This window comes from Cyprinodon tularosa, unplaced genomic scaffold (assembly GCF_016077235.1).
Source record: "Cyprinodon tularosa strain WSP-4 unplaced genomic scaffold, ASM1607723v1 ctg17, whole genome shotgun sequence".
In the NCBI taxonomy this organism is placed as follows: domain Eukaryota; kingdom Metazoa; phylum Chordata; class Actinopteri; order Cyprinodontiformes; family Cyprinodontidae; genus Cyprinodon; species Cyprinodon tularosa.
The window spans coordinates 3545137-3562605 of NW_024038531.1; the positions used below are offsets into that span (position 1 = coordinate 3545137).

The 17469-nt window shown below is 38.1% G+C and overlaps 2 protein-coding genes across 7 annotated transcripts in view; one reads left to right on the forward strand and one right to left on the reverse strand.

Annotated features, from left to right (window-relative positions):
• ppp1r12a (protein phosphatase 1, regulatory subunit 12A) overlaps positions 1 to 4668 on the reverse strand; it is a 55901-nt gene extending 51233 nt beyond the window's left edge. For 5 of the 6 annotated variants that reach the window (XM_038281334.1, XM_038281333.1, XM_038281332.1 and 2 more), the window contains exon 1: positions 4324 to 4667. In XM_038281334.1, the coding sequence (XP_038137262.1) occupies positions 4324 to 4560 (237 nt within the window). In that variant the 5' untranslated portion in view covers positions 4561 to 4667. Of the gene's footprint in view, positions 1 to 4323 lie in introns of all 6 variants that reach the window. The other variant, XM_038281330.1, reaches the window with a different exon arrangement.
• Positions 4669 to 11956: 7288 nt separating this feature from the next.
• On the forward strand, positions 11957 to 15684 carry LOC119781012. Its single transcript, XM_038281295.1, has 3 exons — positions 11957 to 14493; positions 14704 to 14847; positions 15519 to 15684. Exons 1-3 carry the CDS (start codon positions 11957 to 11959, stop codon positions 15682 to 15684), a joined length of 2847 nt encoding a protein of 948 aa, XP_038137223.1.
• The last annotated feature ends 1785 nt before the right edge of the window (positions 15685 to 17469 follow it).

Here is a 17469-nt window from a genome sequence, read left to right on the forward strand (position 1 = left end):
CTGCAAATTCAGTCAAACTCAACCCGAACATAGGCAAAGTAAATAAAAAGAAGCCGACATCTCAACCGATAACTTTACCAATTCCAGGTTTACTAAAGCAAATTTGGAGCAACGGTAGTAGCCAGTATTACCAAACACAGAGAAGATACAAAACAAGGTCTTAAAGGCTTCAATCTGAAAATCAACTTCAACTTTTACCGACATCTAAAACCTTTGAACTTAATGACCCTTACACCTTCTTGCTAAGATCAAAACCTTGGATTTGGGCAACAAAATGATCCTCAATGGCATCTTCCAATATATTAAATTACAACTTTTTTTAGGTTAACCTCTGGCTCATTTACTTTCCGACATCATGAGAACAATCATTTCTTAGGTTATAAATGAAATCTCAGCCCCAGTGTTTCAGAATTAGGCACCTTATTGGTAGCAAAATGCAGCCAGGAATCATTTGAAAAAAGTCCCTGCTCACAGACTGTAAAACATATTAAAAAAGATAAAAGATAGAGACAAAAACCGTGCAACATACTGAATGCAATATATGTTGGTTAAGTTCCAACATTTCAAAGTCCAGAATGCTTTAAATTCCATCTACAACCCAAAATCTCCACCGGTACAAATCTCCTCTCTGCAAGCAGACCATAATTTTCCCTAAATGTGCACCAAACATACAGTTACCCTATTATCAGCACCGGATCACTGTGACTCAAAAAGCTGGAAAAATAAGGAACGTTGCATTGTTTGGTTTGAAAAGATTTGAATCACATGGTGAAGAAAAAAAAAACTCGTAATGTTACAGAAAAATAACAACTGGCTAAGCCTGATTAAAACAGGCAGCTTTAGGAAAATACAGTGAGGTTATTGAAATACAAGGACAGATGAAGGATCTTTTTATCAAGGTGGTTACTCTCTCGCAACAGTCTAGCACCAATCTCTCCTAGCATCTCTGCCTCGAACACACAGGGAACAAATACTAAGAAATAAGAAAATGAAACTGATGTAGTGGCATTACCTACAGACGCACTGATATAGCATTTTCTGGCCAAGTTCCACTTTCCTTGTGGTCAAGCAAAATGGTTTTGACCGATTCCTTTTTTTATTCTAGGAATTATAACTCATAAATGAGAAAAATGTACCGGAGGCTCTTTGCAAAAGGAAGTAGCTTTAAAATGGGACTTTAAGACTACCTCATACATGCATGAAAGTATATTCAGATGGTCGACTCATTTATGGACCGATCACGCAGATGTTCTTAATTTAAATAAACTCTTTGAACAGAAAGGGGATAAATACAATTTTTTCTTTTATTTATATATCTGTGCAACCTGCTCTGCCAAGTAGATTTGAGGACACACGACTAAAACAAGAAAACCATGACAAGAGGCTTTTAGAGAGTGGATTAAATCTGATACAATCGGTAGCAGATACTTTGACAAAATACAGCTCTATGAGCCAACCATGCAAAGGGTTGTGGGTCATGAATATACAGAACAAAATGCAATTCTGTTTATATTTAGGAGGCTAACAATAACCAGGAATCTGAACTGAAAACTCGTCACTGAGATCACTTAAATAAGCATAACTGCCAAAACTGTATCAACCAAAAAATATGCACACTTCAAAGACAATAGTGCAAAGGACTCTCTTTTCAATCTTCTTTGCAATCAGAAGATATGGTTTCTGATGCTCATGAAATGGGGGCTTCCAGATTAATATAGTTAGCAAAAAAAAAAAAATCTATATAGTTTAAACATGAGTAAAATGACTATGTCAAATGTCACCATTAGTGAGGCTAAAATTTCACTTTAATTCAGTAATGCTGGTGCCAAACAAATTGGTTGTTTGCTGCTGCAAGTTGAAGTGATAAAGTAACTACACACAGAACTGAATGTTATTTATTTGATTGCTTTTGGCCACAGAACTACATACACATCCACTCAGGACATAATGTCCTCTGCTACTGTACCGTAAATGTGCAAAAAATAAATAAATAAGACTGACTATAATGAAATATGAAAGTACTGTTAGTCCAACCAAGGACAAGGTTAAAACATTAATGATGGAAAACTTTCAAACATTTCAAGGCAATACCACAATTCTAGTGAGGAGTGTTTTCACTCTTCACTAAATCTTTTCACATTTTAAAGTAAATTGAGAAACAGATTAGAAAATAACACTTCTTGATTATAAACCAACAACTGATATAGTGTTTTGTTGAACCATCTCGAAGGACCTTTACATTTTGTAAAAGCTTTTGAGAAGCTGTCAAGCAAGCTGCAAGTTTCTGACTATTATAGAACAAAATGCCAAGTGGTGTCAAAAGTACACACATTTGTTACTTAGTAGAAGTATAGATACTGCAGTTTAAAAACACTGGTAAAAGTTGAAGTATCAACTTGATCTCTTTACTCAAGTAAAAGTGAAAAAGTATGTGTTCCAAAAACTACTTACAGTATAAAAGTATTTAAAAAAAACTGCCAGATGCCACTATATAAATTAAAAGCTCAGTTTTTCAACTATTTTGAAAAATTCTGAGACAGGGCCAAGGATGAGGGAGGTCTTGTTGGTCTCCATCTCTGACCTTTCAGACATTTTAACATCTTTCTCTGAATCCAGCATTGTTGCACGGCATAGACAATTCATGTTTGCAGTTTGAAGAACACCTGCTTGCTTCTGATGATTTCCTTTAGCTAGCCAATGACTGTTTGCGTTATATGACTCATCCAATCACACTAGTTCTCACTAGATGTGAATGGCGCCAATGATCTGCATTGGGTTGTGCACATGACGTGAAATAAATATTTATAAACATTAAACCGAAGCCAAGAGCAACAAGTAACGTTTGTTTTAAAAATGTAAGGAATAGAAAGTATAGATACTTGTGTCAAATGTAATGTAATGTGTGGAATTCAGAAGTAGGAAGAAAAATAAATAATGGAGTAAAATATGAAAACCCAAAAAGTGTACTTAAGTACAGTAACAAAGTAATTGTACTTCATTACTTGACACCTCTGCAAGAGAAGCATTTTAAAATATTGCAGGAAAGCCAGGCAGATGGGAAGGAAATCATAGAAAAGTAAATACTGCAAAATTAATCCATTCCTATGATGTGTTTCAAAATTTAAAAAGCAATATATGGTTCAAGTTCTCATTTTCACAACTGAAGAATCATAAGCAAGACTTCTGCAACATCCCCTGCTCGATGTTAATAAAGCTTGCAGCCATGCCTGCATACAAACTGATCAAGTTGGACCCCATGTTCCTAAAGGTGGATCCTATATTTTATTCTTTTCCCAAGGTTATGCTCACTGATCCGGTTGCTTAAGTCGACCGCAAAGTCTGAAAGCACTGCAAGCGCAAAGAGAGGCAAGGGAATACAGCTCAAGTGATTAGCGGGCAAAATGTTAGCTTGGCACGGATGACATTCCACTCATAACATCGAAGTATCAATAGCATGCACGTCTCCGTTTAAGCTGGAACACAGTGACGATTCAAAATGTTTTACTGTGAAGGCCAGTCAGCATCAGTAAAACAGCCGAAAGTTCGGATAATGAATGAATTAAGCTAGCCAAAAGCAGCAAGCGACAGTTATTTTAGCATGCTAATGTAGCGCTAGCTTAGCACCACATCCATTCTTTTTCAAAGTGATACTCTAGTTTTTGATATAAAAACGACTTTTAAAGTTAACTACAAGGTTCTAACTCAAGTATAGCTATGGAACTATTTGTGTTACATAACACTTAAACTAGCCGCTTCTACTCTCCAGAGAGTAGCCACCGTCACGGCTCAGGGTTTATCAACAAAACCACTTTTACTGTTAGCCAGGTAGCTACTCTTCCCAGCGGAACCCGATCCAAGACAGCATGACCTTTTCTTACGACGTTGCTTATTTAAATTTCGATAGTTTGATCTGCAACCGACAGTTTCCCTTAAAAAGATAAACACTCGAGATAGATGTGGTTTAACGTAGGCTTTGAATGTGAAATGCAGCAGAACAGCAATTAGACTGCACCCAAAGGTTTGATGACATTAGGCTCGCGTTAGTTCAAAAAGGTAAGAGGGGAATTAGCTCGAAATAGGAAGCGTTTAGGTGTAATGTATCTTCCGCAAAATGTATATACATGTTGTACATAAGGTGATGAAATAGCTGTAGTCCTTCTCTGCGTCGAAAAAGACGAGTCTGCTCTGTAGGTAAACAACGGGATGAGAATGGCTTCCATTTGACAGGTGTTCCAGGGTAAGCAGTTGTTCGCAGTAAAGGGGTATTTCTGTCTCTTCTGTGCCGATTGCAGACATTATGAACAATGGAAATGAAGCACAAACCTGGTGGAGAGCAGTGAGACCGTCTACATTGGCGTAGTTGATGTCAGCGCCCCGGTCAAGCAAACGGAGCACCTCCTCTGTATCACCGCTTGAGCAGGCGGCCAGAAACACGGCGCCATCATCGAACTTCACCTTCGTCTTCTTTTTTTTCAGAACAGGAGGCTCCTGGTCCGTCTCCGAGCCAAGCCACCGCTTTAACTGTTCATTCCTTTTCTGCTTGGCGTCCGCCATCTTCATCCCCCTCCTGTCTCGGGCTTCTTTTCGTGCTCCGAGAGAGGGTATACTTTATAGAGCCACTATCCCACAGCTCACTGGGGCGTGGGAAGGGAGGGCTAGGGAGGAGGAGGAAGCGGAGGGAAAGAGGCGTCTGGATTGTTTTCCATAACCTCGCGAGACTTGGACTCCAGGAACTGCAGTACAAAAGACAATGCAATTATAAACAGCAGGGAAGAAAAACATAGAATAGCTTTTTTTTAAATACCAGAATTTAATATAAAAATGGGAAAACGAATTTCAGATGGATTAACAGTATACACAGGGAAAATGTTGGCAATATTATTAGCTTTACAATGGGTAGAAGACATAAAACCATTAAAAACAGTAATTTGTTCAGATTCAAGCTCTTCATTATTAAGTTTAAAATATAATCAGTCAGATAGTAGGATTAACATTCTATTAGAAATATTTCATAAATTATTCAGAATAAAAAATATGGGTTTCATTGTTGTTTTTGTGTGGGTTCCAGCACATATTGGAGTAGAAGGAAACAATAGGGCAGATAAAATGGCAAAGAAAGCAAGAGAGCAAAAAATCCTATTAGTTTTACAGTTAAACCAAGTAAATCGGAGGGAAAGAGTTAATTAAAGTTATTAATTAAAGAAATAATTGGAAGAAAAATGGCAAAAAAAGGTGGGATGAAGGAAAAACAGGAAGGCGGTTTTATAAAATTAAGAAGATAGCAGGAAAAAGAAGTAATGGAAGACGAAATAGAAAGTAGGAGAGAGTGATAACAAGGTTAAGATTTGGGCATACAGGACTTAATTATACACTTTTCAAAATTCAAAAGCATACTACTGGCAAATGTTACTGGAATGTCATAAATATGAAAGAAAAAGAAGATATATGAGGAGAGAATTTGAATGTATTAAGGAAAAGATGGATTTTTTAGATATTTTGAAGAAGAATTTAGGAAGTAAACATACGAAAACCTATTCGATTTTTAATGAAAACTAAATTATTTCATAAAATTTTATTAGAGAGGGTGAATGTATGTATGATATAGATCGGTAGAGTGTTTTTTGTGTGTGTGTTTTCTTTTTTTTTCCTTAGAAATTATATATATGTTTATTAGTAGATAGTCCATCACAAACCACACTCCATATTTAAGTAAGTGGCAGTAATGCTACTAAATGTTTGTTGCCAACCACCAATAAATCCAAGAAGAAGAAGAAGAAGAACAGCAGGGAAGACAGATACTTAAAAAGACGGACAAATATACAATTTTCATCCTTTCTTATGTATTTATTTGTGTAACTTTACATAAATGTTAAGTTTATTTAAACTTACATAAATAACATAACAATTTTATTTATGTAAGTTTACTGGGTAATGATTAAACTTACAAGAAGCAAAAAGATCATCACTAGTTTTGATTAGTAATATTTTCCCTGACCACACCAGAGTTTTTTCAATCTTACCCATTATCTTTCTTTAAATATATTATTTTTGATTTTGTTCAAGCAGTACATTTATATAAAAGTATATAAATATTTGTGTATGACAACTATGATCCTTTAGAACCATAATGCATCATTCCTTCTTATTCAATTGTAATATATTTGGAAAAGGCTGCTTATTTGAGTAAGTTTTATGTAAACGACATAATTAAAAAAGGGGAAGTACTAATTTAAAATATTGTCAGATATCTAAAAACATCTCATAAAACAATTATGTAGAAGAGTAAGCAATGAAAAATTGAAAATAGTAATTTGGTAAACTAATTTATGAAACAGTATTTATTTTTATAATGTTAATTTTTTTTACATGCATTAAGTGTTTTAATAAATATGGTTTACACCTTGAACTTTTTTTTCACTTGATATTCTCAATTTTCACATTACCAACTGCAAAACATAGCTGTGCAGTGGAGGTTATTACAACATGCAGTGCATGCTTTTATAAAAAATAAAAAGACAAGAGACATATGGCCTTCATTTGTATTCAGCCAATGTGAGATAATTTGCATATTCACCTTATGCAACAGCTTCAAATATCTTGAATTATGTCAGTGGCTGTAAAATTTTTGTCTGTGCTTTGTTCAATTATTCTGACTGGGTGGGGAGCATCTGTGAACATCATGTATTTTTGTGAATTTAACTCTGGACTTTTTACTTGACTAAATATTCTCTGATCTAAACCTTGTTCTTTTGGCTCCTGTTTACAGTCATCCAACTGGATGTTGTATTTCTATCTAAGGCCCCGTCCACACGAAGCCGAACCCTGGCCTAAACGCACAAATTTTTCACCAAACCAGCCTCTCATCCACACGAAGCCGGCGTTTCGGGGGTCTGTAAACGATCTTTTTTTTATTCAGCCTTCAGAGTGGGAAGATTCTGAAACGCCGTTTTTGCATTTCCATCTTTAAGCTCTAACCGCATTTTTTTTTTACACGCATGCGTCATAGCGTCGCCTCTAAACACGCATGCGCGACACAGTATCACAACAACAATGGCGCCGTACTGTGTTGAATGGTTGCTGCTAATGCTACTCACCCTGCTGTCGGGCTTACAACAGAATCTTCTTCTGGAATATCTCCAGGAAGAACAGAGCAATATCGACGACATAGTTCAGCACCTGAATTTGACTTAACCATGAAAATGGACCCGCAGGGCAACCATGTATAAATATTAGTGCGCATGCCCAACATTTCGTCGCTTATTTTTGCTTTGGTACCACAGCGCCACTTACAGGCCTGGCATACATTTTGCAGCGTTTTCATGCATTCGTGTGGACGATCACATTTATTTTACGTCTCCGTCTTTACGACAAACGTTTTGGAAAATATCAGCGTTTCGTGTTCGTTTTGACTTCGTGTGGACGGGGCCTTAGTCTCAAGTCCTTTAGAGTCTCTTTGTACTTGTTTGCTAGCATTGCCTTGTATTTAGCTACATATAGCTTCCCTTCAGCGCCAATCAGCTTTCCTGTGCCTGCTTAAAAGAAGTATTCCCGTAGCATGATGCTGACACCGTTGTGTTTCACCATAGTGAGTGACTTTTCAGGCTGATATGCAGATTTAGTTCACTGCTACACAAAGTAAGCAAAGCTGAATAATTTTCTGTGAAAGATTAAAACTTTGGATGCCATTTTCAAAGTTTCATATTCTAAGCCTTCTGTTGTCTAAAACTTTATTACTGACCTGTTTTACTTTCCAGGGGTCTCCATAACCTGATCCTCAATATCTACTGTCCTGCAGGTTTTAGATGCATCGCTGCAACAACACAGCTGAATCAAACTGAATCAAAAATGGCTCATTACCAGACATTTGCCAAACTTGATGGCATGCTATTTTACTTATTTAACGAGTTATGTTGGGGCAGGGAAGCATCTAAACTCTGCAGGACACTAGATATATTGGATCAGGGTTGGAGACCCCTATCATATTTGAGAAAACCTTTCTAAAAAGCAATATCAGTTGTCTATTGTGGCTTTACTTGATGTTTTGCAAAGTAAATGTTTCATTTTTATTTGTGAAAGCATAAAGTTATAACATTATAACAATATTGTACCATGTGTTTTTTTATCATATACAATACAGATGAAAAAAATGGACATAACAATGGACAGTTTTACAACACATAGCAAAGTTTTGAATATCAGTATGGGCCTTGACATTATATCTGCTATTCTTTTTCAAAAATGCTATTATGTGCAGCTCTTGTCATAAGAACTCTTAAAGCTGTTTTGATAAAGTAAGGTGTGATACTAACAAACTTGTTTCCATCCACCCGGAGGTGAGAAGTCTTTTATCCTTTTGTTTCAGGAAATGGAAGGAATTTTTTTCATGCTATCCAAACAAACCTCCATTGTCAAGGTATTTCCCCTTTCGCACATCAACGACAAGGCTTTTCCAACTCTGTCCGTGCCATATTTCTGTTTCCGTCAAATGGAAACACACGGCTTTAACAGAAAAGCATAAAACCTATCTCATCAGAGAGCACCTGTAGGGATTTGATAAGTAACACTTGAAGAGTTTGGAATGTCTGGAGGACTGAAGCACCACGGTGGTCCTTTTCAAACTGGAGCAAAAACAAGGTGGTCGGGCATAAAGTCTTTTTTTATTTCAACACAGCTGTTGGAGCTATTTATTCTTTATTTCTTTATTTATTTGAATTGTGTTAATTCCTAAACTTATATATTTTTTGTATTATTTACAGACTTAATTTATAGGTTAATTGTTGCATTTTTGTGCATCTATTTTTTGTTGTTTTATTATTTTTCTTTATTTTATGTAAAACAGGAAGAAATGTGGGCGGTCCACTTTCTATAATTGTAGGAGCCTGGTAAGGACCAGCAGGCATTTGGGTTAGGGGCCTATGGGTTTTTACCAGTGCAAGAGAGGTAACAGGGCAAGGAAAGTTTGAACTCTGTAATGTGACAAAATATAGGAAATAAATCAACTAAACATCTACAAGTTTGGACTTCCACTTCTTTTGCCTGCGTCAAGAAAACGTGACCCCAGTGCCTATAGTGGCTTATTGGAACTTAATTGGATGTTTGGTTTGACAAACAATTGCCACTACAGCCAAGTAAAAACCCACCTGTGGATCAAGTAAAAACACCCTGTGGAACAAGTAAGGAACCAGCCCATGGACTAAAAGGAATACCTCATCAATCAACATGCTGGATTTATGGATCTCAAGGATTCCCTTCAAACAAAAGGTTTTGGATCATCTTTGATTAAATCAAGCGACTTGATGCGTCAGACTTGGATGGACACGTCACTCATTCATCAAGCTGGTATGTGACAATATTGTTCAAGCTATAAAGGAAAATAGTGAAACTACTGGAGTTTAAAGACATTATTTCACTCCAAAGACTGATGAGATGAGTCTGATGTGACAAATTGATGCGTAATTGGATCAAGCCGTGAGCCGACGCCCAACATGGAAATGTTTGTTCACAAGAATCAATCTCTTTAAACAAAGAGATACGTTTGTGCTTTTCCTTGTGGATTATTCGTGGACTAAGATGCTTTAAATGTTTGAAATGATTCAAAGAATCTGCAAAAATGTCTGATGTAAAGAGCAAAGAGGATGACACCCAGACGTCACAAAACAAAAGAACCATCAAATTTACACAAAAGGGTTTGGAGTTTTATATAAAAACATGTCAAGAAAAACGAAGTTTAAAGTGTAAACAAGCTTCAAAACGTATGGAGAAAATCTCTGCATTAATGAGCTCACAAGAAAATGTTAAGAAAGTGGCTTCTGACTTTGCAAAGTTTATTAAATGCTATCAAGAAGCAACTGATTTACACGAATCACTTTTAGGTTTGCCGTTGCCAGATGAAGAAGTAAAAAGACAAACTGTGTATTTTCAGTCTAAGGTGACGACTTTCTCTGATTTTGTGGACAATATAAAGGTTTGGTTGACAGAAGCAGGAGATCCATATATGGAACAGAAAAACTATGTTGATGATCAGGTTGTTGAAGATCCTGATGAAATAAATCCTGAAGACAGTGTTTCTAATATTACAAGCATAAAGCCACGTTCAAAAACATCTTCACAGCAGTCTCGGGCTTCATCCACCTCTTCTGCACGCATTAAAGCTGCGGCTGAAAAGGCAGCGCTGATGGAGAGACTCGCCGCGTTGGACAGAAAACATCTGATCGAAGCTCAAGAGGAAAACCTGAGAAAAGAAAAGGAAAAGTTAGACCTGGAAACAGAGTTGGCAGCAACTAACGCAAAACTTAATGTATTAAAAATAAATTCAGTTGCTAGTTCTAAACAATCTGATGGGATGAACTCTTATTTTGAAAGAGCCCAAGGAAAGCACACGCCCCTGCTAAATCCTCTCGCTGATGAGTTTGTTCTGAAAGAAAAAGAAAAGTCTTCATCCAACTTCCCTGTTGTCAGACTTAAACAAGGAGAGAGACAACTTCAAATGGATCAGATGAGAGTTAAAGTTGATTCTTCAACTCAAGCAACAGAGCAGACGCAATTTCAATCTCCTCCTTTGACTGAGAACTGTCAGAATGATATTGTGAACATCATGCAAAGACAAAATGACATTGCAGCCTTACTAGTAAAACAAAACTTATCGTCTGTTCTCCCATCCAGAAACATCCTTGTGTTTGATGGGGACCCCCTACAGTACAGATCATTTATGAATGCCTTTGAGAACGGAGTGGAGGCTAAAACTGACAACTGCAGAGACTGTTTGCACTTCCTAGAGCAGTTCACCAGGGGGCAGCCTAAAGATCTCGTGCATAGTTGTCAACACTTAGCTTCTGAGGAAGGTTATTCCAAAGCCAAATATCTTCTTGAAGAACATTTTGGAAATGAAAATAAAATAACTTCTGCGTATATGGAGAAGATTATGAGTTGGACACCAATAAAAGGGGATGATGTGAAAAGTCTACAATCATTCTCTCTTTTTCTTCAAGGTTGTTCAAATCTGACACAACAAATTGTTTACATGAAGGAGTTGGATTTACCTTCAAATATGAGAACAATTGTCCTGAAACTTCCATATAAACTGAGGGAAAAATGGAGAGTTACTGCTTATGAGCTACAGGAGCAAACTGGTCACCGAGCATTGTTTACTGATCTGGTTGCTTTCATAACAAAGGAAGTAAAAGTAGCATCAGATCCAGTGTTTGGCAATATCCAAGACCCACCAACAGGGAACAACTCCAAAGTTCCAAGTTACAGCAAGCAAAGAAAAAAGGGAAGCAGTTTTGCCACTAATGTCAGCACAATTCCAGAAGCCAGAACTCACTCAACTGAAAACAGGACCAAGTCTACTGTTCTTCACAGCTGCTTGTTTTGTTTACAAAGAAATCATCTACTGGAAAACTGTGTGCAGTTTAAAGCTAAAATGCATCGGGACAAGTTGACTTTCATTAAACAAAAGGGGATTTGTTTCAGTTGTCTGAAAGTTGGTCACACAAGCAAAGACTGCAGGAGTCGTTTGGATTGCAATGTGTGTCACCAAAAGCATCCGGGGGTTCTTCACATAGAGCAAAAGGAGCCAGGAGCCTCTTCAGAACAAATCCAACAGACAACAAGGTCTCATGTCAACTTCTCAACTGCAACCACCCAGACGTGTGGGCATATTGGGGCTGGTCATGATGATAATGCTGTTTTTTCTATTGTTGCAGTTAAAGTTAAAAGTCAAAAGAGCAACAAAGTTGTGCAAACTTATGCATTTCTTGATCCAGGAAGTTCAGGTACGTTCTGTACAGAAACTCTGGCAAAAAGTCTGAACATAAAGGGCAAAAGAACAAATATTATGCTGAGAACAATGAGTCAAAATAAGATTGTTAATGTACAAGTTTTGTCTGGTTTGGAAATCTCTGAATTGGAAACAAATGATTTCATAGAGCTACCAGATGTTTTGACTCAAAGTACCATGCCAGTTTCTACATTGAATATTCCCCAGCAAAAGGACATTGATCAGTGGCCTCATCTTAAACCTGTTAAGCTTCATAGCATCAATGCAGATGTGGAACTACTGATAGGAACTGATGCTTCAAATGTTTTAGAGCCCTGGGAGGTGATCAACAGTGTAGATGGTGGGCCTTATGCTGTAAAAACTAAAGTTGGCTGGGTCATAAATGGTCCCCTGCACACTAGAAGCCACAGCAAAAATAGAAATGTTTGCACTGCTGTGACAGCCAACAGGATCTCTGTTGAGCATCTTGAAGAAATGCTGATCAAACAGTACAATCATGAGTTTAACGAAAGATCATCAGAGGAGAAAACTGAAATGTCTAGAGAGGATTTGCATTTCATGAACATTGTCAATAACTCTACAAAACTTATTAAAGGCCATTATAATATTGACTTACCTTTCAGGAGTGAAAGCCCCTGCTTTCCAAATAACATCTGTGTTGCAGAGCAGCGCCTCCAGAGCCTCAGAAGGAGATTTGAAAAGGATGCTGAGTACAAGGAGGAATACACTGCATGTGTAAACAACATGCTGCAGCAAGGACATGCTGAGGCTGTACCAGCAGAGGACCTACAGAAAGGTAATGGACAACTGTGGTACATTCCTCATCATGGAGTGCATCATCCCACAAAAGGAAAGTTGAGAGTTGTATTTGATTGTGGATCAACCTACAAAGGAGCATCACTGAACAGTCAGCTTTTACAGGGACCTGACCTCACAAACTCTCTGGTTGGAGTTCTCATTAGATTTAGAAAGGAGCCTGTTACACTAATGGCTGACATTAATGCCATGTTTCACCAAGTTTGTGTCTCTGAAAAACATGTCAACTTCCTTCGTTTCCTGTGGTGGCATCATGGTGACACATCAAAACCTGCACAGGAGTTCAGGATGTTGGTTCATTTGTTTGGAGCAGTGTCTTCACCCAGCTGTGCAAATTATGCTCTGCAAAGAACTGCTGATGATAACGCACAACAGTTTCCAGCTGAAGTGGTTGATACTATCAAAAATAACTTTTATGTGGATGACTGTTTAAAATCTGTTCCCACAGAAGAAGATGCAATTCACATGGTGAAGAGGCTGACGGACCTCTGCTCTAAGGGAGGATTTGTGCTCTCAAAATGGGTAAGCAACAGTCGCACAGTGCTCATGTCCATTCCAGAGGAAAGGAGAGCAAAAGAAATTAAGAATCTGGATTTGGACACAGATGAACTTCCGGTCGAGAGAGTACTGGGTTTACAGTGGAGCATTGAAACAGATGAGTTCAAGTTCAGAACCTCTGTGCAGGACCGCCCACAGACCAGAAGGGGCATTTTGTCTGTGGTTAGTTCACTATATGATCCCTTGGGAATCCTAGCTCCCTTCAGTATGCCAGCTAAACTGCTGCTACAAGAACTTTGTCGACAAAACTTGAAGTGGGATGAAGTTATTCCCCATTCTCTTTGTAGGAAGTGGCTCGACTGGCTGGAGGACCTCCAGCTGATCTCCAGTTTTAAGGTGGATCGTTGCATCAAACCAAGCTGCATCAGGAAACCAGACAAAGCACAACTTCATCATTTCTCTGACGCAAGTCAAGACGGCTATGGAACAGTGTCATATTTAAAACTGGAAAAGAATAACATCTCACATGTTGCTTTCATTCTAGGAAAAGCAAGAGTTGCTCCTATGAAGCAAACAACAATCCCCAGGTTGGAACTGACCGCTGCTGTTCTTGCTGTCCGAGTCAATAAACTGCTGCAAAAGGAGCTGCAAATACAATTGGAAAAACCTGTTTTCTGGACTGATAGTACAACAGTACTAAAATATATCTCCAGTGAAACCAGAAGATTTCACACCTTTGTTGCAAACAGGATCTCTGTCATCCGAGAAGCAACAGATGTGAATCAGTGGAGATATGTTTCCTCCAAGGAAAATCCTGCAGATGATGCATCCAGAGGCATGAGAGCTGAGGAGTTCATTAAATGCAGGAGATGGATAAATGGGCCTGAATTTCTCCACAGATCAGAAGAGGAATGGCCTAAACTGGATGTGGATCACCATGCAATTCCTGCAGATGACCCAGAGGTCAAAAGGGACCTAGCCGTGAGTGTTCTTGTGAAGGAGTCACAAAATCCTACAAGCTATCTGATTCATTATTTTTCATCTTGGACAAAGCTTAAAACCTCTGTTGCTTGGTTTTTAAAGCTGAAAAACATTCTGATGCTGTTGCAACAGAAAAGGAAGGAGTTTGCTGCTGCAGACATAAATAAAAATGAACCAGAAAAGCAAAACAAAGCCCTAGACAAGCAGATAGAAAGATTCAAGACCACTCTGAAGACAGAAAATCTGACTCCTGAAGACTTGGCCAAGGCAGAACTAGCCATTATTCAGTTTGCACAACAACAGAAATTTACAACTGAACTGGCTTTAATCACCAGGGGCCTTAAAGCAGTCTCTAAGAGAAGTTCTTTATACAAACTCGACCCAGTATTGGATGCTGGAGTCCTCAGAGTGGGTGGCAGGTTGAATAAATCAGCCATGCCTGTCGAAACAAAGCATCCTGCAATTTTGACAAAGGATATGCATGTGTCTACACTGATTTTACGCCATATTCATCAACAGTTGGGACATGCAGGAAGAGCTCATATGCTGTCAAGATTAAGACAAAAATACTGGATAATAAATGCTAATTCAGCTGCCAGAAAAATCATTTCTCACTGTGTTGTTTGCAGGTGTAACAGAGGAAAGTTTATTGAACAAAAGATGGCAGATCTGCCAGAAGAGAGAGTCCTGCCAGCCACCGCTCCTTTTACAAATGTTGGAGTGGATTACTTTGGTCCTGTAAGTGTTAAAAGAGGACGAAGCCTCCTGAAAAGGTATGGAGTTCTGTTCACTTGTTTCACCAGCCGTGCAGTGCATCTGGAAATGGCCTACACCCTCGATACAGATTCCTGTATAAATGCAGTCCGCAGGTTCATCTGTAGAAGAGGCCCAGTTTCCACCATCAGATCTGACAATGCCACAAATTTTGTTGGTGCAAATCGAGAGCTGAAAGAGAGTTTAGCTGAACTGAATCATGCTAAAATTCAAAATGCTTTTGTGCAGGATGGAATTAAATGGAACTTTAACATCCCAGCAGCATCTCACCAAGGTTGAGTTTGGGAGCGTCTGATTCGTTCCATAAGAAGTATTTTGGTTTCAGTTCTTAAAGAGCAAGTTTTGGATGATGAAGGGCTTCAAACAATTTTTTGTGAAGTTGAAGCCATATTAAACGACAGACCCATCACTAAAGTTTCCGATGACTCAAATGATCTTGAGGCACTAACACCCAACCATTTGTTGTTGTTAAAAACCAAACCAGTTTTGCCACCAGGATTGTTCAATCAAAAGGATCTTTTTGTCAGGAAAAGGTGGAAACAGGTGCAATACATGGCAGAGCTGTTCTGGAAAAGATGGCTTTCTGAGTACTTACCTCTGATGCAGGAAAGACAAAAATGGACAAGAACTAAACGATGTCTCACTCCTGGAGATGTTGTCTTAATTGCAGACTCTACAGCTCCAAGAGGAACATGGATGATGGCCAAGGTCCTGAGCGTAAACCAGGATGTAAAAGGCTTGGTGCGCTCTGTGCGATTACAAACAAAGACCAGCGTTCTCGAAAGACCCGTGACCAAACTTGTTTTGCTACTGGAAGCATCAACCTGAAGAATTAAGGACATGTTTGAGGGAATAGCTCCTTTTTCTTCATTTGTAATTGTGACAGTATTCACAATTAGGGGCCGGAGTGTTGGAGCTATTTATTCTTTATTTCTTTATTTATTTGAATTGTGTTAATTCCTAAACTTATATATTTTTTGTATTATTTACAGACTTAATTTATAGGTTAATTGTTGCATTTTTGTGCATCTATTTTTTGTTGTTTTATTATTTTTCTTTATTTTATGTAAAACAGGAAGAAATGTGGGCGGTCCACTTTCTATAATTGTAGGAGCCTGGTAAGGACCAGCAGGCATTTGGGTTAGGGGCCTATGGGTTTTTACCAGTGCAAGAGAGGTAACAGGGCAAGGAAAGTTTGAACTCTGTAATGTGACAAAATATAGGAAATAAATCAACTAAACATCTACAAGTTTGGACTTCCACTTCTTTTGCCTGCGTCAAGAAAACGTGACCCCAGTGCCTATAGTGGCTTATTGGAACTTAATTGGATGTTTGGTTTGACAAACAATTGCCACTACAACAGCCATCTGTTATTGTTGGCAGACAACCTTGTGTACTCAGCGGGAGTTGCAGTGTTACCTTCTTAGATGTACGTTGTGTCTGTGAAATGTGCCAGCGCTATTGTTTTTTTTCTACGCAGAGGTTTCATTAAACATAATACCGATGTTATTTCTCCTGCAAAAATGCATGTGCATGATCAGATGCCAGCCATCAGATGAACTTGTAACTGACATCCTGAATTAAAATCTGGTGAAGTAAAATAAATAATCTACAATATTTGTACAACTAAGGCATGAGCCAGTCATATAACATCACTGTTTTCTCATCTGGGCTTCAATTTTGACTAATAGTAATAGTAAATATTGGTTTAATAGTAGCGACTGTGGAGGAATTTAGGTAATTTATTTTTTTTAAAGGCATGAGTTTAAATTGGGGTGTAAGATTTGGGTTTCTGGTTAGTTTTCGAAACAGATGTGATCAGAAGATTATATTACAACAATCCGTCAAATGAAAAATACATTTGATCAGACAATGGCACTGCTGAGGTATAAACAGACAAGCTTGTGTTTAAGGTCTTTGTTGGGCTTAAGCTTGTGACCTTTGTCCAAACTAATATATGGGCTTGGATTCACAGTTCGTAACAGTGTGGTTTGTGGTGTTGCTGCGTTACTTTTTCTTGCACAACCATTTTCTTTCTGAACTTTCTATCAGTAGTAATGATCAAAGGACCTGCAAAAAAATTCAAAGGTATCCTGAACAAAGCTTCAGGGATGCTCTGTTCATGTGGGAAAATCTGCTGACCGAGATCCAAAAATTTCTGGCACTCCCAAGGTGCACTTAAAGGGACAAAGATCTGGTGGAGTGAAGCAACATAACAGTATTTAGACTTTGTGGCTTCAGGTCACAAGCTTAAACTTTTAATAAAGTTGTGAGAAATGGTTATTTCAGAGGTCTTTGAAATCTCCAAGCAAAAAAAAAAATGTTTTTCTACAGGTATTGATACAGGAATGAATATACAGAAGAGAGTTTTTTAGATTTTCTCCTTCCCAAAACCATTTACTCATTACCTAGTGTTGCTCTGCCACATAAAATCCCTGTTAAAGATAAATTTATAGAAAATAATCAAAATGCTACAGATACTTTTGCAAGCCCTTTAATTATTCACGCTATATAGATGAATTGTCAGCTAGGGTGACCAAACGTCCGTATTTCCCGGGACATATCCGTATTTCACGTCCTGTCCCGGGCATCCCGGGTTTTTTTTAGAAAGTGAGGAAATG

Excerpts from the sequence above, each read along its gene's own strand:
- LOC119781012 (XM_038281295.1), top strand. The coding sequence starts at position 11,957 with ATGCCAGTTTCTACATTGAATATTCCCCAGCAAAAGGACATTGATCAG. Across the intron at positions 14,494-14,703 it reads GTCCTCAGAGTGGGTGGCAG|GTGTAACAGAGGAAAGTTTA; the intron begins GTTGAATAAATC and ends TGTTGTTTGCAG. Across the intron at positions 14,848-15,518 it reads GGACGAAGCCTCCTGAAAAG|ACTCTACAGCTCCAAGAGGA; the intron begins GTATGGAGTTCT and ends TCTTAATTGCAG.